This window comes from Ctenocephalides felis, unplaced genomic scaffold (genome assembly GCF_003426905.1).
Source record: "Ctenocephalides felis isolate EL2017-DRISC unplaced genomic scaffold, ASM342690v1 CF-g0.4_SCAFFOLD_01886, whole genome shotgun sequence".
NCBI classification, from domain to species: Eukaryota; Metazoa; Arthropoda; class Insecta; order Siphonaptera; family Pulicidae; genus Ctenocephalides; species Ctenocephalides felis.
This window is the reverse complement of record NW_020538040.1, coordinates 101,228,478-101,251,878: the sequence shown is the minus strand read 5'-3', so window position 1 is coordinate 101,251,878 and position 23,401 is coordinate 101,228,478. Positions and strand designations below refer to the sequence as shown.

Below are 23,401 nucleotides of genomic sequence, written 5' to 3'. Positions count from 1 at the left end.
TTTCTGTGAGAACATATTTGATATTTTCCTATCATGTTATTTTCAAGGGCGGCAAAAAAATGCTTGCACGCAGGCGTCAACATACACAGGCACGGACCTGTGAACATGATATATATTACATATACAGGGTGCTTCAAAAAAATGTATACACACTTTGAACTTCCATAGAAAATTTATTTACCGTTCTACAAAGTTAAATTTCAGGAAAATAGAAAGCTGAAAGTCCAATATAAATGACCACTGATTCTGTACATCGTATCAAAACGTCCAATAAAATTTCTCTACATCTCATTCTAATGAATGTCTAGGTTACGTAGTTTACGTTTGTACACCTCATCTTTTACTGTGCCCCACAAGAAGAAATCCAGTGGTGTAAGGTCTGGAGAGCGTGCTGGAAACTCGATTGGCCGTCCTATTCACTGGCCCGACAAATTTTGATCCAGATAAGCTCGTACGTCCCTGTGATAGTGCGAGGCTAAATGATGCTACCCATAAATCCCGGTTCACGTTTTACCATCTCCTGAATCTATTCACAAAATTGCAACCTTTTGATGTAAAGAATCAGTGGTGACTCGTACCCAGAATTGTATTGATGTTGCAGGTCACCAATTTGAACAGTATTAACATTTGTTATTTATGTTTCATTTACATTGGACTTTCAGCTTTCTATTTTCCTGAAATTTAACTTTGTAGAACGGTAAATAAATTTTCTATAGAAGTTCAAAGTATGTATACATTTTTTTGAAGCACCCTGTATATACACATATATTACCTCCCCGCTCCGTACGCGTTCATCCCAAGCTCTCAAGAATTCCACCACGTGATGATGTCCAAAAGTCTCGGCCTCATCAAGAGGAGCATTGCCCCAGCGATCGTGGGGATCATGAGGTACCCGTCCTTGCTCCAGAAGGAACGCCACGCAGTCAAGGTGACCCTCGGCAGCCGCCAAATGCAAAGCGGTACGACCGTCGTAATCTGACAGGGTGATGTCCATACCGGACAGCTTGTGCCTAAAGTCAAAAACAATGTTATAATTAAAACGCCATAATATTTATCTATAAGTCGTGCACCTTGCCTTGCCGAAATTGAAAGATGATTGAAATATTCAAATTATCACAAACCATATAATTGTTATTGCAAAAAGACAAACAAAAATGCAATAATTAATTCGATCATATTTGAAAGAATTAATACCTGCGTAGGGCTGTAACATCACCGCTAGCTGCTGAGAACAGAAGATTAACAATGCTCAACCCTTTGGTCTCATATCTGTGTCTTCTTGGATCTTTTTTGTTGCTGGCGTGTTTCAAGTTATCGTACCGATGAAAATTGAAAACTTGTACCAATTCCTAAAAACATTTATAATTATTTCTTGTAATTTCATAAATGTTTCATTAATACACAGAGTTTATATTTAAATGGATGCAGTATAGCACTCATAAGCACATTTTTTATTATACAACTTGAATACTCAATTTTATCTTTTCACTTTCTGAGAAATCTCCCAGATTAATCAATATTTTTAATCAGTTCATAAATTGTATTCTTACTTCGCAGAATTGAACTCCTCGGCAACTGTTTCCAAGTGGATCCAAGGGTGGAGACCATGTAAAGATGCCCATAACATTTGGTATGACTACCAACATGCCCCCACAGACACCGGATTTTGCTGGTAATCCGACCTGCAATTGCAGTTTCAGATTAAAAGTATTATTAAATGCAATAATACGGCAAGCAAAACATTTCAACTCCGTTTAGTATTTCTTTTATTATTAGGTTTCGATTAAACTAAAAAAAAATAAACTACAAAATAACGGGAGCACACTGTCATACACCAGCAGGTATCTATTATTAAATTTAATGAAGGTAATAACCTTAAACGCAAATTGTCCAGAGTAGTCATACATTCCGCAACTGTGCATTAATGATAAGACATCTCGGACGACATCTGGTCTTAAGACTTTTTCATCAGTTATCGGACAAATTCCTCCATTTGCTAAAGTGGCAGCAACTACTGCCATGCTGTCGCAATTTGCCTCCATGGAGCAACACTAAAATAAGAAAAATTAGATAATTTGGTTATTTCATTAGAGAAATTTTAGTTTATAACTATATGAAATAATATAATTTAATTCATTTGAGACCAAACTATGTATTCGTATGAAACCGATTTAAAAAATTAAACAACCTTACAATGAAGTTCGGTAAGAACACGTGTTCGTTAAGTTTACCAAACGATTGGCAGAGCTGTTTCTTACAAATAATTTTATCGATCTATTATTCAAATCGAACGCTCCGTTATCTCAAAAACTGAATTATCATTTTTTGCGCCTTTGCCAAAAGCTAATCAGCACGTCTCCGAATCAAAAGATATCGCATGTTTTTTAGTTATTCAAATCGGTTGATCCGTGTTCCCGAAATCGTCGACAAAAATTTGTATCCGGACACACATACATACATCAATTCGGCAAAATGTTCAGAAATCTTTGAAACATAAAAACCGTAAAGATAAATAGAAATGCTAATTTACAATTTTTTGCGATTACTATAACTTACCCTCCCGGAAATAAAATAAGAAAAAAAACGCCACTTGGCGGTCAAATATAATTATTAGACATATGCACATCAGATTGAGATATTTCATAGAGTTTTTAAATAAAAGTAGAAATTTTGTTTACATTTCTGTGGGCGCTGCGCTGACGCGCTTCGATATTTCGTATCTAAAGCGTCTATGCAGCGCAATTGCTTTAAAAAAATCAGAATTAAAAAAAAATAGATGAACATTTTTTAAAAAAGTGCAATTTTTCTTAAAAATCAAAATTTTTCAAAATAGTCTTCATAATTGTAAAGCTTTAGAAAATAGATTAAGGTACGGAAAGTTCCAGACATTTGTCATAAGGCACGATTCCATACACCACTATTTATCTGATATATTTGAATACAGTTAGCTAAATATAATTCTATACAACACTGGCGTCTACTTACTTGAAAATAAAAGTCCATGCATTCACGTAAATTAGTTTTATCCGGGTAGCACTTGTGTTCCCTCATGTAAAAACCAAGAGCGTAATTTCTATCGGCGGCTTCGCGTTCCGACAAGAACACCGCGTTGTTGAAGCCGAGACTCTCTCCACCAGCCAATCTCTGCACGAAAAATATTTAATTTCGTTAAACACCTCTTTTTATAAATACAAAACAATAACGAATGCATTGGGCGAATGCAAATCTGTGAACTGACAATAGGTTAAACTCCAACTCGACTCAGAGAAGTTTAAAATCGATAGCACTGCCGGGATAATATGGATATCTACCTGCTAATATCTGTACAAAAAATGAATAAATGCGCTGAAAATTAAGTTTTTTTATACGCTCGAAGTTTATTGCGTGACATTTTCATTGCTATTTCACACCGTAAGGTTTTTTTTCAATCGCAAATATATTTTCAATCTAAAATGGATAACACATTATATTATCCTAAAACCTAAAGCATCTTATCGAATATTATCTCATTGTTACAAAGTTTATACCAATATATCAATTTTATAATTAACGAATTCTATTATTAAAGTTTACCTTAAAATATGTGGTCATATAGTCGAACTTCTCAGCTAGAGTCATCTCAGGTTTGACTAAAGTTTTCAATAACGAACAAACCAATATCGCTCCAGCGTTTATCATAGGATTATGCGGTCTTTCTACGAATAGGAGAATCGGGTTGATTATAATGTTTTATTATGAAAAGTAAGCAAAAAAGTCAATACTTACTATTATAATCTAGTACGAGTTCATTAAAGTTTCTACCACTTGGTTCTTGACCGACATATTGATGAACCGTCGCCTGGCCTAGCTTTTCCAATGCTATGGCATATGTCAACGGTTTACTAAAATAATACATTATTAAAATTAATTTGCTTTAACAAATTAAACAGAATTATTTATTAATTAAGATCCAACCAACTCGAATCAAGTGATTCGAATCATTCGAATCAAGGCCTCAACAAGTTGATTCGAAGCTGAGAAATATTTATTGAGATACAACCTGTATGAACATAAATGTTAATAAATATATAAAAAGCAATGTTAATAAATATATAAATAAAAAAATAAACTTGCTTACATGTGAGATACAAGCCATTCGACTTCTCAATAGTTGGCCGAATACGTTTATAAAATAAAATAAAATATCAATAGACCCAATAGATTCGAGATTCCAAATATTTCAACCGTTTTCAAAATTAAATTATTTTTAATGATTTTTGTAATATATTTCTTGATTTTATGTTTACAATTATAATCTTTACTTTGTCGAGTATATTGGTTAAACTCAACCATATGGTTTTTACCTACGATAAAAATATTTTTATCGTAAATAGTCACATTTACAATAAATATATCGATGTTTTTTTATCTTATTGTTAGCTTTTATTTGTACGAATCTGGTTTCCCTCTGATTCGAATCATTCAATCAGTAAAGTTTCAAGTCGGCACTTCACTAGAAAAATCAAGTATTAAAAACAGAAATGTAATTGAAATCGTTAACAAATCCATTTTCAGTGCTTAATAACTTGGGCCATTCGTTTAATAAATTTTATGTGACAGAGTAAAGAACACGTAAAAGGTCCTATTCACTGAGCTTTTCTGGCCCAGCTCTTTCTTTTTATACAATAATTTATTTTATAAATTAAATGATTCCATTTATTTATTTAAAAAACTTCTTAAACAATTTTTAGGAAAGTTTCGTCAAGTTTTATATTGCAGTTTTATAGTAAATTGTGCTGTATGTAATATATTAATTTACCTGCAAGATTGTAAAGTAAATGGCACATTGCAATCTCCAATCGACAACCTTTGTCCGTCAATGGTGCAGACGCTCACACCCCAAAAATCAGGGTTCATGCGAGCCAGCTGTGGAATGTAGCTAGCAACCTATGCAGAATATAACAGATATTGCTATACATGCTATACAGATTAATAAACAATGTTTATTAATCTGTAATGTTTGCTCATAATAGAAAGTGAAATTTAGCGTACAATCAAACATTTGAGAAATGAACAATGGTCACAATTTCAGTAAAGCTGTGGTTTGCTTTGAACTTTGAAATATATCGTATATACAAGGGTGGGCTGAAAAGTTTACGGCTTAACAAATTTTTTTTTTCTTATTTTTTATTTGTATTTGAGTATTAACTCCTTATAACTCTACACACTACCAAATAGTGTCCAAAATAGTACCATCCAAATAGTACTTGGCAAATTTCATTGCAAAAATCATTTGACATTTGGCAAAAATCTATGTGCTCCGAGGGCTGTTTTTAGATGAGAAAATAAAAAGAATTAGCGTTTTAGCAGGGGCAGAACTGGTGAGAAAGGTAGATGGTCAAGCTGTTCCAACGGGTGGATTTTTGCCACAGCAAAGGCAACGGCGCGTTGTCCTGGTGAAACAGGATTTTCTATTCCTGCCAATGTGGTTCCCGCAATTTATGTCTTTAGTAAGTCAAGCAACGATGCGTAGTATGCTTTCGTATTGGTTTTTACCTTTTGAAGATAGTCGATTAAAATAACACCATGACTAGCCATAATAACTGCTATTGTTCTTATTGTAGCTGTTTTCCTCTTTGCAGTCCACCGTTGTTTTAAGAATATAATGGTAAATCAAAGATTCATCTACAGTATTTAATCGACACCAAAAATCAGATCTATTACGCCTAAAGAACGTTGAAAATGTCCATTCGAACATGACATTGGCCTAATGTGAGCAAACGCGGCAGCAAATACGCGAACGGCTTTTTCATGTCTAACTTTTCTTTTAATATGTGACAAACAATTTATTTGACAAAATGAATAGCTGATCAAGTTTTTGGAACGGAAGGTCCGGCGGTTTCGGAGATCTAATAAAAAAGTAAAAAAAAAACGTCATTTGGCGGTCAAAAATGATCATTAGACGTATGCACATCAAATTATGAAATATTTTATAGAGAATTTAAAAACAAGTACAAATATTGTTTACGTTTTTATGGGTTCCGTACCGATTGCAACGCGGCGCTTACGCGCTTGGACATTTCGTCTTTAAAATAGCTACGCAGCGCGTGCTTTGAAAAAAAGTTCTAAATTTTCAAAGTATATAAAAAAAATTTTTAAAGTCAATTTCTTTCAACAATTTAAGAATTCTCAAAAATTTTAAAGCTTCTTCAAAAATTTAAATTTTTGGTGCGGGAAGTTCCATCAATTTACCACAAGGCACGATTCCATGCACGAAGAGTTTGAATTTCTCATTCGAATCACATGACAAAATATAAAATAGAATATAACTAAAATATTTATAATATCTATATTTCCACGCTATGATGCGATAGTTCGCATATTTTCATCGCCACCGACTCCTGCGTTGATCCCAATGTAAATAGACAACAGAATATATTCGCACATTGTACCGTATCTGTTTAACAATCAAAATTCAAACAGATTATAATTTTTCGTGATTTATCACTTCGCAAACTAACTTTACTGGTATGATATACAACATCGCTATAACAAATATAAGAATGGCTCATGGTAAAATTACATTTAGACGCGAGCTCGTAAACAGAACCAGTTAATGCTCACGTAAACAGTGGAAAATGAGGAAAGTAAAATTAGATTTCGAATTCATATTGCTTATACGATTAGAACAACGGGATTTAAATCAGTGATTCCGCGTTCGTTACCCGTTTCGAGCAGCCTGATGTCACGCAGTAGTGACATCGGTTTTGACTTGGAAATATAGATAGCAATATGTTTCGAAGTGAAAATAGCCCTTACTCGGCATTACTGTATCACATAGTGAACGACAACTGTTTGAGTTGCTATCTATAAAGAAACCGATGTAGTTTGTAAAAGGAATTCATCACAATAGCTCATAAAAGTTCTGATTACTGTTCAAATAAAATAACTAGTTGGTATTGGAATTTTGCCTTAAGGCAAGTTAACATGAACTTCCCGATATGTGTAAATAATCGATTTTATTAATAGAAAATAAATTAATTTATGAATGATTAAAAGTATTCCGAGTGGATTTATTGAACACATAATTGAAAACGAACTAACACATTAAATCTCGGAGTATTTTCTAAAAACAAATTTTCAAAAATCAACAATTTTTATAATTGAACCAGTTTCTATAGGACTTTAATGGTTTAGTATTTTCATTAAGACCAAGTACTTTATCGTTATATCAAGTAAATCGTCCGATTTTAATTTTAACAAACCTCAAAAAACTACTAATTTTCTCAAATTTTGATGAATTTTTAAAATTAAACTACTTATCGTAAGACCGTAATATTTTAGTAAGTTCTATTAGACTATGATATATATTGCCAAAATAAGTTCCATAAAAATCGGCTTAATTTTTTTTTAACAGATAATTACAAGAAAACAGCTCGGTAGATTTCACCTTTCCCAACTAATATCTTTCGAAGAGTTTTTGATTTTTTAATATCGATTCGGTATGAAGTATGAGCTTAAATGTGGACGAAAAGTTTTTTCCAAATTACAAATAAACGGTTCGGCAGATCGTCGCACAAAACTGACAAACGATAGTCCTCATTCAGATACATCAAATGGTTTTTAAATTTCTGAAATCGGTTCAGGCGTTTTTGAACAAACGTCGATAAAAGGTCTAATTTTGACAAATGCGAAAAAATATACTAATTTTTGCATACTTTGAAGAATTTTTAAAATTAAACGACTTGTCGTAGAGCCGTAATATTTTAGTATGATTTATAAGACTACTAAATCATAAAAATTGTTCAAAAAAAATTTAACACTTTATTACAAGAAAACGACCCGGCCAATCTCTACCAAAAACTAATCAACACAATTCCCAACCGATATCTTTCGAACAGTTCTTGAATTTTCAAAATCGATTCAGGATTGCGGGCTAAAACGTGGACGAAAAATTCTTCACTTTTCTGCGATTTACAAGGAAACGGCTTGGCTGATCGTCGCGCAAAATTTATAAACGCTAGTCCTCATCGAGATACATCGAATGGCTTTTTAATTTTTGAAACCAGTCCAGCCGTTTTTGAGAAAACGTCGATTTACGGCAAGAAATCTGTTCACACACACACACACATACTTTTTCCAAATTTGGTCTCATTCGATTCAGAATGGCTTGAAAGGTCGAGAAAACATATAATTAGCGAATCGGATTTTTTGATGAAAACAAACTTCTCCTTCCTTTGTAATTACAAGGTTTTTGAACAGATTTTGCTACTGCATTAAAAATATAGATCTGATTATGGTATCAAATAAAAATGGCATTTTGGCTAAATTTGGCTTAAAATTAAATATATTGCAATTAGAAATGAAGGGCTATTGGGTTGCTTTTCATGGTCACTTGAACAGTGGAATATGAGGAAAGTAAAATTATAATTCAAATTTATATTGTTATAGTTTTTAAATTGTTGTATAGTTTCTTTAAAAGAAAACACGTTTAAATATTTATCTGCAAGAAATTAAATCAGCTTTTGTTTCCATAAATTCATTAGTTTTAGTTTTCTACAACTTCTCATTTCTTGGATTATATTATTTGCTTTATCTTTAATTAACTAAAGCCAATCATTTTTCCATGAAAATATTTTATGCGAATACCAAATATTTCTCATAATGTTTTATAATATATCAAACTTACACAATCTATTTCAAACATAAATAAAAGGCTTACGTTATCGTAGCCTTTTTATATTATATTGAAGCAAACGACATTAAAAAGCATATTTAAAAAACATATTACCATGCTAAACTCACCTGCAATTTGATACTATATTTGATTGCATTATAACAAAATTGTTATAATAATGTTTTTATATTTTCAAAAAAAAATAATATCGTGCCCGTCTGGAGAATATTTATTTGACATAGACATGAAAATTAAAAAACCACAATATTTAATTAAATAGTGTAATTAAATAATAATAAATTCGTGTCAAAAAATGGTAAATACCTACTGATCAATTGTTTGATATTTAGAACTTTGATCAATAAATCCTAGAAGAGCTCGATATTAATTCGTATATAGCATTAATATACGATTATATAATCGATATATATACATATATATATATATATATATATATATATATATATATATATATATATATAATTACATTGATAAACCACAGACGACACAATATCCCGCTGACCAAGATGCCCCACAAGTTAGCCAATGTGCAATGTGTTGTGTAGATTTGTAGGCTATGTAAATCGAGTTCAATGTATTATGTTAATCAAGCAAATCTGATTTAATATAATCAGTTTTATTTCTTAAATCAATAAATTAGTAATTTGTTGAAATTAATGTATTTAATATTAAAACTTTCTTGTTCGTATTCTTAAAATCGTTATAAAAATGTATGTTTTGATGCAACGATTGAGCAGTCGTTTTTATATCAAGGGTGATACTACAACAAAAACATACTCTTCTACAACTTATTATTAATTTTGTTTGATTATAAATGCCATATTTCTGCTTGATTTAAAACTATTAAAAATTAAAACGGTATATTTTATGAACAAAAATGTGTATTTGTTTGGTATTAGTGAGAACTGAATGTATATTCGAAAATAGCCTTTACACGTAAATTATGTGCTTGTAGTACTTGTGCAGATATGAATAAGCATGTATAATGCAGAAATTAGAATAATATTTAATATTTTATAGCATTAGTAATTAATGATTTTTTGGTTATTTTTGAATTCGTGCAAAGGCTATAGAAACAAGTAGCAGACAGATTTATAGTAAATTTTACATAACTGCAAAAAATAATATTAAAAAAAAAATCATATTTTGTTTTTGCATTTGTGATCAATAATTAATTATTGAATATGGAATTGAAAATTTAATGTCTGCAGTAAATACAGTATAGTAAATTTTATTCAGACATAATTGTTTTACGATATAATTCTTGGTTTACACAAAGATTTATATGGTAGCCTAATTATACAATATTAAACGCGAGAGATAACTAGTATCTCCGGAAGCTGTAAATAAATTCAATATTTTTTGTACTAATTGAAGATTCCCGATTTACATGCACCAAATTCCCAAAAATATTGATTCAACTAAAAAATGCAAATAATAAATATAATAACCACAAACAACAAAACAAATTTATGATTTCCATGTCCAGACAGTCTACAATTTAATTTCTGTCCAAACAATTAATTGTGTTAACAATAGATCAGATATGCAGCCAGGTAGTTAAATAACTACTTAACTATTTTCAACCTGACTTTTTTTTAACTTATTTAAATATGTATTTAAATAAAAGGAATAAGCAAAATCTAATTGATTTTTTCTATAAGTCTGCCTGATTTTGCATTGGGAATAAGTTGCATCATACGTGACGATAAATACTTTTTCCGGAATAATGAGTTTTTTTGTTCTGGAATTTAAATATGTTGAATTGTAATTCTGATATTTTTTTCAAAAACTAGTTATTATATATATATATATATATATAGACATTTTTGAATTTTATTTTTGAAAAATTAGACATTTTTGCTCTCAGGGGCTTCAAGATTGATAAAAAAAAATCTGTAAAAGTTTTAGCTCTTAATATTAACTTTTAGATAGTGCGAAATTCAATCGACAAATGAATTAAAAGTGACAATTCGTGACATCTTTTATTGAAAATTCGACGCTCTGCAAAACATTTGTTTGCTAAGTTATATCTAAAAATTTTTTTTTAATTTGTGAAAATTTTTCATACTATTTTTATACAAAACTTTGAATTGCGAGCTATCTATGACACAATATTAAGAGTTAAAACTCATAGAGGCTTTTTTTTATCATTTTGGTAGCATTTGAGCCCCTGCGAGCAAGGAAATTCGAAAATGTCCATATTAAGGACCACCCTAATATATATATATATATATATATATATATATATATATATATGATAGTTATATATATATATATATATATATATATATATGTATACATATGCGCGCGCGTGTGTGTGTCGTCTATTTGTGTGCAAAAATATATAGTAAAGAGTAGTTAATAAGTGACTTATTAATTAACAACTAAACATTGAAAAAAAAATATTTCAAAAATCAAGTTCTTTGGGTGGGCCACTTTGTTATTTAAAGACATGTTTAGTTGTATACGTTTTTTACGGCAGCGCCGTACACATTTTTATAAAAAAATGGCAGTAGTGTGACTTGTCTTTCAAATTAATATATGTATATATTTTAGAAGCAGTATGATTCCACTTTTAAATTTTCCCGCCTTTGACTTTTCAACAACGTGGTGTTATGCCGTACAGATTGATGTATTCAGATTTGTAAAGGTTTTTATTTTCATTTATGATGTAATAATCGCAAGTGCTATGTGACAAAATTGTTGTATCGTTCAGTGTGGAGCTATCGAGCTGCATATGTCTAAATATTTTCTTGGAACTGTTATGTTTAAAGTGCAAAATTTGTTTAGTGTTATGAGTGTAAAAAAATGATTGAACTTTTTCCTTCGTAGAGAAAATCTGGCCCGAACAGCAGCATATAGATCAATCAAAAGCTAAACCATTCAATAGCTAAGCGGTGTAATAAATAATAAATTTATAATTGGGAATGGTAATATAAAATACACAATAACAGTAAGAATGTGATAATTTCATGAGCAAAAATGTAATAAAAATTTATTCAGTTTTCTTCAGGAAAAGATGGTAAGTTTTACTGTGATATCAACACTAATTATTATTAACTTTTAAAATTTTATTGCGTGATTTGTATTTTTTGTTTATGTATATATTAGCACAATTTATAATTGTAGAAATAGAAGATTGAAGACTACCTTTTAGAACTAAGTTTTAGAAGATCTTTTAGTTCACTGTTTATTTATTACAATTAATATTAACTCTTTCGCTACGAGGGTCGTTCATAAACGACATCCACTCGATTACCTGTGTATACGGAGACGACATGTTGCGTGTCGGACTTTGATTCAAGATTCATCACTATGAATTAAGCTATTGGTAATTTTAATTTTCATTGTAGTTTTTAGTTTAGGCAAAGAAAAATTCACCGAATTTGAAGAAAAATGTTTCCATGTACATTGCCAATGTTAGATTTCAAAAATACAAATTACATTACATTTTGATTTTATAATGGTAACTATTTGTGGGGTATTTAAAAGGGAATTTAGATGAAACAAAAAATGTGGCTCAAATTATATTAACAAAATTGCAAGAGCGTTTAACTAATACCGATTAAAAGTCGAAACATATACTGCTTTAACACGTTCGCGAACAGCAAACGTTTCGGCAAGGCACAAAAATTGACGCTTATTTTAAATTGATTGTGAAATTTGATTAAGCGCCGTTTCTAGTCAGATTATCATATTTTAATCGTTAAATACCATAAATGCTATAGCATCCACGTCGAGTATTCTTTTTTACTATAAGGAAAGATAAAATAATACGAAAATGCCTTAAGAATCGGTTAGTGGCTACTTTGACAGGTATAATAATTACAAAAGCGTAAGGTTATATGAAATTAAATTCAAAATAATTGACTTTAAAATTTGAATGCTATAGCATTCATGTCAATCAGCATCACAATAAAAAACGTGTTAATAGATAAAGTCAAATATTTGTAGTAAAATGTTTTAGTGCCGATGCTTATGGTTGATATTCAGTGCTGAAGGAATACAAGGTTCTGATAAAAGTAATAAAAATCTCCAAATTTTTTTGAAGATATTTCAAGACAGCTGGAAGGCTATGTTTTCGCTTTTATTCTCGGGTGTTTTGTGTTATTGTTACAGTTCTACAATACGTTTGACGTTCTAGCTCTATTGACCGAGGCAACCATTCACTAAGTTGTTAATAGCCGATTAATGGATTGGAATTCTAAAAGCCGCCTATTAATAGTTCAGCAGTCGATTGTTTCAGTTTAGATGCAATATCAATAGCTTCTAAAACAAATTGTCTATTAGTATAATTTTTAGCTGAATAGTCCAATGATATGAAATGATATGAAATGATAAGGACAATAAAAATCAATATATATTCTTTAATCTAACCATAAAATGTTACGCGATTTATCCATTACTTAATTATCAATAATATTTCTCGTATGATGCAACTCGTTTATAATGGCGTGTTTAATTGTTAACGAACGATTATTGTGTGTGTCGTGCATTGACCATCGTGAGTGGGCGTTTTTTGCTAGTACATTTTCGCCGGCGGGATCGTCGTCCGGGTTCACAACGCGCGACGGTCTGCCCACCTTGCCATCGTTATTGCCCTTGCACTTCCAGTACACTTCCTCCAAGTCCTTCGCGAATCCTTGGAAGTCCGGAATTATGAATTGGTGACGGAACGCGCGCGCTATCAGCACGATGTTCGGCGCCACCACGCTGCAAATGATATACTTTTATAATATATCTAAAATCAAAATTAACATTATTGCACGTAAGAACAGTTTAATATAATATTAAGGTGACCATACGTCCCGGTTTGGCCGGGACAGTCCCGCATTTCCACCTTGTGTCCCGGGTTTTTTCAAAAGCAGTATATGTCCAGGATTTAGTTCATTTGTCCCGAATTGTCCCGGTTTTTCGAAAATTGATAGAAAAATTAATAAAATTTATCGAGACAAATTATTTGAGATTATTTGAGACAAACAAACATATGCCATTTGTTTTCAAATTAAGTACGAAGAAAATTAAATAGAATTTTATACAAGACTCGAGCGATAAAACATATAGATAAAAAAAATATAAGATATAATATAATACCATAGTTAATAAATGTAATCAAATAAAAAAATCCGCAATTCTGATTCAAAAAAATGATTCGTATCGTATCCTTACCTAGCTCCGTCCCTGATAAACGTAAGTAAAAATTGCCATCCCGGATTTGACAAAAAAATATGGTCATGTGTATTTACTAGCCAGTGCCAGACCAACTTTCTTTGCCCATAAAAAATATTTCTAGAAAATTGTTAGTGTAAAAACTCTGATTGTGAATGTAGAACTTCTACGCACTGCATACCACATATTTATATTTATATTTATATTTGGGATACAGTATTAACACTTTCAGGACGGCACCGATTTCAAAACAATCTACTTTACCGGCTGTAAACTTGATTTTATTATGTATGTTATGCAATTTGTTTGATAAAAATTTGTGGTTATTGAAGGACATACATTTATAATAATAATTTATTTTTGATCATTTTATAAAGAATGGTGACGTTCAAAACAATTTCTAAAATGCATAGCTGGTTGATTTTGACATGTTTTACAATAAAATGTTGTTCGCCGCCTTCCACCTAGTGCTTTTCTGTCAGAACAGACAATACAATCCCTTTTTCTATCACTCGCATTTAGAATATGCCACTGATTAGTCAGTATATTTGGTCATTTTTTGCTGCCATAACGGTTTATTTTTTCTATTATATTGTCTAATAATTCATTTATAAAATAATCTATTGGATGTTTTATATTGCTTGGTATTTGTAGTCGGGGTGTTTGTTGATGTATGTCAAACTCGATTATTGAAGGAGAATCGGCACATTCGCTAATGTCTTCCCGCTCTTCATTTAGTTTATCGAACTTTTTCTTCTTTTTGTTGGTTGGATAATATCATCATCACATTCATCACTATCATCGGTGCGAATGGTAATTTCGTAAAATTTGTCTGTATGAATGTCTATTTGAAACCCATCTTCACTACTGCTTAATTCACAAAATTTACCAGTCGTTTTGCCAATGTAAAAGCGCTCGGTCGTTTTAAATATTAAAAAAAACATATAGCAAAGAAAAAGGCTAACAATACTACTAAAAGAACTTAAATTTTTTTCAAAATACAATAATGTTTATCACTGCTATATGTAATTTATTCAACTTTTCGATTCAAACTGAAACACTGTTTATAAAATAGCGTGTGCCTCACAGAGTATGTTTGTCCACTGAGGTGGACAGCCGTCCCCAAAGTGTTAAATTTAATAATTACAAAAAATAAATTATCTTAATTGAATTTATTAGAGTAAAACACAACTCTAAAGCAATATTAAACCATACATTGGTATTATCTAATAACTTGAAGAAAAAATGTTATAATATTGAGATAGTTTATTTAAGGCTTGTAGATCTTGAGATTCATTTGATGGTAAACGAAACCTTTAAATATCCGTAACGCAATTTTCATTTAAGTCCAAAATTTGGAAAATAATAATTAAGGGCAGTCTCAAAAAAAGAATATAATATGAAAATAATTGTAATGATAAAACACTTAGAGTAGAAAAATTTCCAAATAATCTGGAATAAAAATTATAAAAATATGGAAAAAGGAAAAAATAATTGTAACTGTTGAAAAAAAAGTCGTATCAGATATTATTAGTAGGCATTCCTTATCAAAATATTATTTGATATCGAAATTGGCAAATTTAGAAGTATCGAAGAAACTTGGGCTTTTAAAAGCTTAACGATGGTATTGTGAAAATGACGATCACTCAATTCCCTAACATATAGTGGGAGTAGATTAAAAAGATGTACTCCTCTTTAGTTTATGGTATTGAAAGAAGTTTCAAATTTAAAAGTTGGTCCTTTTATAGTCAAATTTCCTGTATTATAATAGGAATTCGACATGGAGGATAAGTTGAAGCGTTCAGGATTATTCTATATGTAATTAGCAAAAATATACAGGAGAACAGTGAGAATTTTCAATTGTCGGAAATATGAGGACAAGGAACTAGTGGAAAAAATATTCTTAATGGATTGTTATTGCAAGTGCCAGAAACTAAGGGAAAAATTATTTTTAATGAATTCTTAATCATACAAATGTTAATGGAGCATATTGATAGTTATTGCAAGTGCATAATCTGACACTGATTTCATTTCAATTGATTTGGTACATTTGGAGGTTCAAGGTTTTGATGTATTATTACTGCGCTTTTCATTATTCAATCATTTTTAAATTACGAAGCAAAATCCAAACATCCATTTTTGAGTTATGGCATGATTACTAATCGCGCAAAGTTTCAGAAACTCTGTTGAAGAAATACAGCTTGGCCATAGGTTTGTGTAGTACTCAGTCACCTCTAAAAATCTGTTGTATCTTCAGATTTTATTATTCTCCATTAAAAAATTAAAATAAAGAAAGGAGATCCCAAAAATTTAAAACAATAGCGTTAGACATGGATAAACCTTAATTAATAATAGGTTTTTTGTACTTTAATTTAATCTTTAAGTTACACAAAAAAATAATCGAAATTCAGTAAAAACATTCATTGATGGAAATTAAAATAAAGAAAGTTGTTTCTAAAAATTAAAAAAAAATGTTATGAATGGATAAGAGTTAAAATAAGGTAACCATACGTATCGGGTTGGCCGGGACAGTCCCGGATTTCTACCTTGTACCCCAGGTTTTCCTAAAATCATTATTTGTTCCGAATTTTGAACTTTTGTTACGGTCCTGGGTTTTTACATAGTATAGGATTAAACTGAATCTGCACAATAAAATTACAACGGAAACTTTACGAGAATTAGCAAAAATTATGAAAACGAATTTTTTCACTACATGGCACAAGTGCTTATTCATTACTAACAATATGTTAATTATGAAAAAGATCAAAACATTTTTCATAGAAGACTTAAAATCGAAAATCGCATAGATCAAAAATGTAAGGTAGAATGTAACCTAACACATAACCGAATAAAAAAGTATTAATAAAAGTCAGTAATTCTGAATTGAAACATTTGATTTATTTAAAAAAGCTGATGTTTATTGCATTCATGAATATAGTGTTTGTTATTTTAAATCATATTGAAGTCATTTAGCGTAATGCACCCTCTCTCCTGTTCCGGATTAGCAAAACAAGTTACAGCCCCGGTTTTGACTTAAAGAAAATGGTCACCTTAGTTAAATCAAAATCGCCGATGCATCGATTACAACTTACAGAAAACTGGATATACGCTATATAATAACTCTAAATCTAAACAACAATCATTCATCCATATGTCTTCGATGGGGTAAGACTAATGTTACTAAAATATAACAAATTTAAAAATCCACCCTGATATTTGTATTACTCTTGCTAATAACAGCATAGTTCAAGAATACTGTTAATTAAATCCGATTTCTGCTATTATGCAACATTTGTTATTTTGTAATAAATTTAAATTCCTAATGCATTGAAAGTATGCAATTCCAATTATATACTTTCTTAAGAGTAAGCACGATATTTAGTAATTAGTAGAAAATTGAAAAAAAAATTATTGGACAACTAGCTAGTAGTAGGTTTTCTATTTTTGAAATTTTATAATAGTAAAAATAAAACATCAAGATGGCTTAATCGGAGAAAATGAAATATTAAGTAAACATAAGACACAGAGTGCAATATCTGAATGCAAAACTGTTTCAAGAGATCATGCTGCAAAATGGCCTGATTCTAAATATGCTGGAGCCAACTAAAATCACTAGAGTTGTCTTCGGTAAATATCGAATATAATTCTATAGATTAACTGAAGATGTACAAATAAAGGAAACCAAACCAAGTAATATTTTTCAACTAAATTTTGATTTAATTTTGACATTATGATCTTTGAGCTATATGTTAATGTACTAATTAACATGAAGTTTAAATTCAAACCTTCTGAACGTTTCCCTATCCATTTTCTGCGTTTCAGGAGAACCGCCTTCGAATCCTGAATTCCTGTGCACCACGGCGAGATTTTCCATCATCTCTCCGATTCGCGGGTCATTTTTCCTTATCCCGGTTGTGCGCAATGCCTAGAAACAAAAGTAGAAAATGCAGTTTCATTTTAAATTTAATATGCTTATATGTGGATCATGTCTTGTATAAACTTTTTTTTATTCTCTTTATTGAATTACAATCTGTCTTTACAAAAAGGAAGACAGTCAGTCATTTTGATGATATATGAAATATTAAACATTAGATCTAAAAGGTTACCCAGTAGTAAGCCTTTTCAATTTTGATATATTAAATTTAAATTTTGTGATTAAATAGAGTAAACTTAAAAATAAAAAGATCTATGAGGTAAATGAGTATAAATTGTGAATTATATCAACAAATAAAAAAAGACAGAACTAATAAACTAAACACAATAAAAATAAATCAAAATATAAATAAACAACTAAATAAGTAGTACTGCTAATTAGAATGAATATATTATATATTATGTGGAAGTCAATGTGTCGGATCCGTCGAGGGGGCGTTTTCTTTTTAGCCGTTCGATGCCGTGCGACTTCAATAAATTCTTGGCCTAATATAGAATATTAGGATGGTTTGGTACTCTGCTCTTATATTTTTGACTAATTAATTAAATTTCTTCATTAATTTTAGGTTAGAGTAGTTGATGTTAATTCTATAAAAAAATTGGCAGAAAATTCTATTTATCGACACATGACGATAACGTATAATAATTGTGTGATGTGTGAGAAGAATATGTATAGATATATTAATATATAACTAAAATAACTATATAAAACTATATAAAAATGAAAAAAACTAGTGAAATTAAAATAAAAAAATTAAAAATTGAAAAAAAAACTAAACTAACATGGTATCGTGCCTTTAGACAAACTGCTAGAACTTTCCATACCATTATGAAGAATTCGAAAAATACTAAATGATTTTGAAATGATTTATTATTGTAAGCACTGCAACTTTATAAGAAATATAAGAGCTTATAACTTGGACGACGACGTTTATATATGTTTACATAAAAAGTGAATAATCAAAACATAATCTAATCGAGCGGAGTAATAATTAAAGGACCTTATTTCATATTTATTATTTCATAATAAAATTAATTTTATATATTTTACATTATATTACTTCAATTAAAAAAATTAAAATGCATACCACAATAAGAAAAATAAAATATTGTTTTTATTACATTTCTTATAAATTCACAATTTATTTTTTCTATTTAGATATTTTTTAATCATTATATTTAAAAGTGCGCGTTACGATTAATTTAACAAAATGTTAATTTTATAGTTAGAAAGAAAATATAGTTGAATCGTAAACACCAAAGTACATTATGAATCATTAATGAAGTAAGTAAATATGAATTTATTTCGTAATTTATTTTTATCGGTTATTGATCAATATATACAATCTAGAAATATGATTTTGTTTATCAGATATTTTCTTCGGTTTATTGTAAATAATTTACATCTTATCGATTCAATCAATAATATTATAATTCAGTTGGAACTTACAATTAGTCATACGCAAAAATTCTCGGCAATATAATTCAAACAACTTATTATAGTGCCAATTAAATGCAAATAAAGTTTTGAAATAGGAATTAAACAATCGATAAGAAATTACAAAACTAATGAGTTTAAAATACATCAAACAGTTTACTCATACTTAATTTATTTATATATGTATATGTATATAAATATATATTCTTGGAATGTTAATAGCCATAATCCCAATATAGACACTAATTATGTGTCCAACCAAAAACAAAACAAAAGAAAATAATTATTAGTTGGTATCATTTTAATAATGAACAGAAAACCATTATTGCTCGTTATAAAAATCATAATAGTAATAATATATAATAAAATTATGATGCTACTTTCTTCATTTCTCAATACAAACTAAAATTAAAAAACAGCTATAAATCATATTTCTCACATTTTTTCAAAGTGTTATAATTATTTTTCTGGTTATGTGTTCTTTGTTAAACAAAAACTATATAAAACTAGTTGGTATTGGTATTTTTTGGCTTGAGGCAAGTTACACGAACTTAAATAAATTAATTCATGAGTGATTAAAAGTATTCCAAGTGAATTTATTGCACATAATTGAAAACAAACGAACACGTTAACTTGGAGTATTTTCTAAAAGCAAATTTTCAAAAATCAACAATTTTTATAATTGAACCAGTTTCTGTAGGACTTTGATAGTTTAGTTTAGTATGTTCATTAAGAACATACCAAGTAAAGCGTCTAATTTTAATTTTAACAAACGTCAAAAAAAAATTACTCATTTTCTCAAACTTTGATGAATTTTTAAAATTAAACTACTTGTCGTAAGGCCGTAATATTTCAGTAAGTTTAATAAGGCCATGATAGTTAATTAGATAGAAAACGGTTTGGTAGATTTTCACCTAACCAGTATCATTCCCAACTAATATCTTTCGAACAGTGTTTGGTTTTTTAAAATCGATTCGGTAGTATGACCTTAAATGTGGACGAAAAGTTTAACACTTTTTTCCAAATTACAAAGAAACGGCTCGGCAAATCGTCGCACAAAGCTGACAAACGATAGTTCTCATTGAGACACATCAAATGGCTTTTAAATTGCTGAAATCGGTTCAGGCGTTTTTGAGCAATATATATGTGTATATTTATGTGTATGTGTATATACAGGGTGTACTAGAACTCAACGTCAAGCTGAAACGAAATATTCATAGTAACTACATTGAAAGAAAAATATGCCACGTAGTTTGGAACTCTGAAATTATGTACTCAAATTTGTTTCTTCGCATTCTTTTATCATAAAACTATCAAGTACCATTAAACAATCCTAAATAAATGCGCAAACTTTTGATGAACTTGCCAAAACACTTTCAATTTTTTTTAAAGACTTATCAAAGTTGACCAATTTTGAAAATTTTAAATATATAGTTTAACAAATGGTCTTAATTCGAGAAAACTTGGAGCAATTGTGTTATTATTTTTTACTGTGGTCTTAGAAGTATTATATTATTTACGATTGCAAATCCTAGGCTTAAATGAATAAAATTAACAAAATTGGCCACAATAATCGAAAAATGTTTAGTTTCAGCAAAGCTCTAGCACTTAAAAATTTTATGAAGCTAATTTAATAATACAAACTACATGTAATATGTTTTTAAATTTTTTTCATGGTAGTTGACGTTGAGTTCTTGGACACCCTATATATGTTCAGGACAATTATTAAAACATTGAAACCGTCAATTGAGCAATTTTAGTTTAAGTTGCCTTAATGAATAAGTCGTAAACTTGTCAAAATTTCTTTAATTCCTAGTCCTGCCCTGCGTTTAATATACCCTGATTTTGTTATCTCCGATATGAATTAATTACAGCTTTCGCTGATGCCAAATTTTCATATTTCGCGAGTCGATAAGATAGATATTTGCAAATAAACATTTCATTTTCATTCCCAATCGTAATCGCTCATCCGCTGCACACGACGGTTTAAATTTAGCGCCGAAATTTCAAGGGCAACGCCAGCTATTATTGGACGAATGGATAAAATTATCGCAGGGATTAGTTTGCTGCGTTCGTAAAGGAAAGTGCTTTAAATATATTTTCCTGCTTTTTTATGTTCTATTTGCGTATTTTTTATAATACAATTTCTCTCGAATAAACTTTAAATTCATAGGATTGCTGATCATCTTAACAACTCCGCAAACAATTTGTTAGTTAATTCCAAAACAGAATGGAAAAGGTTGGTGTTAATTACCTTCCCATCGAAAAAGATTTTGTTTATAACTAAAACTGGTAGAAAGTAAGATTCAATATAAAGAAGTACCTACTAATATAACTGATATAATGGGAACTGCTAAAGATTTTTTTTTAATTCGTTAATTATTACATTTATATTATGGTAAAGTGAGGTGTAAGGTATTTAAATGAAAAGATTTAGTACCGGAATTAAATCATCTTAAAATAATTATCAAATAAGGTTAGATGAATTTTTATTATAAAATTTCTTGAAATGTCTTTAGTATTATAAAAGTCAGCATTTCCAATATTATATTGTTTGACTGATTGTTTTCAATATTGCAAGACTTAACACGCTTTATTCGCTTTCTTATTAAGTTATCAATATACATTAATGAAATTAAATTTTATTTTATAGTAGTAAAGCTTAGGGTAGTCAAAGTTTTATTTGACGCGCTATTCATTTTCAATATGTCGATCCGACAATATTGTTGTCGAGGCTACGTTTCATATTAATTTGTTGATACCCTATAGCAAAAAGTAATATTAGGTTTACTCAACAAAACAGTTACAGCAATGCTTTCAGAATATCCTCATGTAGAGCGAGGCTTAAAGGTCCGCGGGTAAAAAGGTTCACCATCGATATCTCAAAAACAAGAATTGTTAAGAATTGTTCAATAACAATATTTGATAGTAGAGGGAAAAAGAAGAGTGGCCAGCCATCACCGTGATTCCTACGACTTTGCTATCGAGAGATATACGGCAATGTTTGAAAATCCATAGCAAAAGTATTTTCGTTCATTGTTAGTTCTTTTTTATTGTGAGCACTTTTGTTTAAATTACGAGACCTTAATATAATTTTTAAGTCTACATTATTTAAATGTTTCATAAGATTTATTGTTATTTTTATATTGGATTCAATAGTTTTTTTTTTTACATATAACATTTATAAAAGCTTCCATGTGGTTGGAATAGAAAGGATCATCTGAGCCTTTATCCTGACAAAAGAGAAAACATTAAAAAAACAAGAAATAGAAAAGTAAATTAGGTTGCAAAAAGAAAATACAGAAGAGATAAGTTAAATAAATATTGATTCCAACTATGCTGATATTTTCTGACAAAATACCAGATCAAGGTTATATACAGTGTCATCTATCTAAAAAAAATGTATTCATGTTGGTTAAATAATGTATCTATTATTTAGTAAAATCTTTCCAAAATTAAAAATAAGCATTGTACCTGTTTCTCCCTAGCTGTCCCGTTTTACCCCGCATATGAGGTAAAATGGACAAGGTGACTAATTTTTGAAAAACAACAAAACCAACAATTGAATTTTTACAATGTTGAATTAGCTGGGAGTTTTACTGAACATAGTCAGATAGTTGTTTGCTTGATATGTGTTATTTGTTATCGGATAACTTGGTAAATTCAGTATTATCCATTTTACTTGAAAATACAAATCAAAAATAGGTTTGAAAAAAAATAGCATATTCAGACTCTGCAATATTATACAATTTTCGCGATTCGATTGTTTTGTCTTTTTCTCAGCGTTATTTACAATTTTGACATATTTTGGTTGACATGTTTATTTTCAAATATTTATTACGACTTATTAGACTTGACTAACAGATACCGAGATTCGTGAAATAATACGTATTATCTCATATACTCTTGTTTTTGCAAAATCGCACTGTATTTTTCACTCTATCCTTAACATCTGCGTTCAAATTGTACAAAATTCTCTATTTTTAGATGACCTCGATGTGTTTACTTTACTAAACTAATAGTGATTGTTTTTTTTTGTTGATTAGTGACAAAGCTCGAAGTTGAGAAAAATAACTATTTTTCGTTTGCAATGAATGTTATGTTCTATAGATATATAGTTAAAGTTCGTAAAATAAACTTTTTGTTTCTTTCAGTGAACTTAATTACCTCGAATTTCGTTC

General features: G+C 29.7%; 1 protein-coding gene across 4 annotated transcripts in view; it reads right to left on the bottom strand.

The window, feature by feature from the left end:
- Positions 1-23,401, bottom strand: part of LOC113377393 (glutaminase kidney isoform, mitochondrial-like) — a 78,731-nt gene that overhangs the window by 4,066 nt on the left and 51,264 nt on the right. For 2 of the 4 annotated variants that reach the window (XM_026617700.1, XM_026617701.1), the window contains 10 exons: positions 17,635-17,774; positions 13,210-13,393; positions 4,799-4,926; positions 3,766-3,881; positions 3,574-3,695; positions 2,986-3,144; positions 1,875-2,051; positions 1,551-1,682; positions 1,195-1,349; positions 773-1,010 (listed from right to left, as the gene is read on the bottom strand). In XM_026617700.1, coding sequence (XP_026473485.1) covers positions 773-1,010; positions 1,195-1,349; positions 1,551-1,682; positions 1,875-2,051; positions 2,986-3,144; positions 3,574-3,695; positions 3,766-3,881; positions 4,799-4,926; positions 13,210-13,393; positions 17,635-17,774 — 1,551 coding nt within the window. The remainder of the gene's footprint in view (positions 1-772; positions 1,011-1,194; positions 1,350-1,550; positions 1,683-1,874; positions 2,052-2,985; positions 3,145-3,573; positions 3,696-3,765; positions 3,882-4,798; positions 4,927-13,209; positions 13,394-17,634; positions 17,775-23,401) is intronic. The other 2 variants (XM_026617702.1, XM_026617703.1) reach the window with 1 other exon arrangement.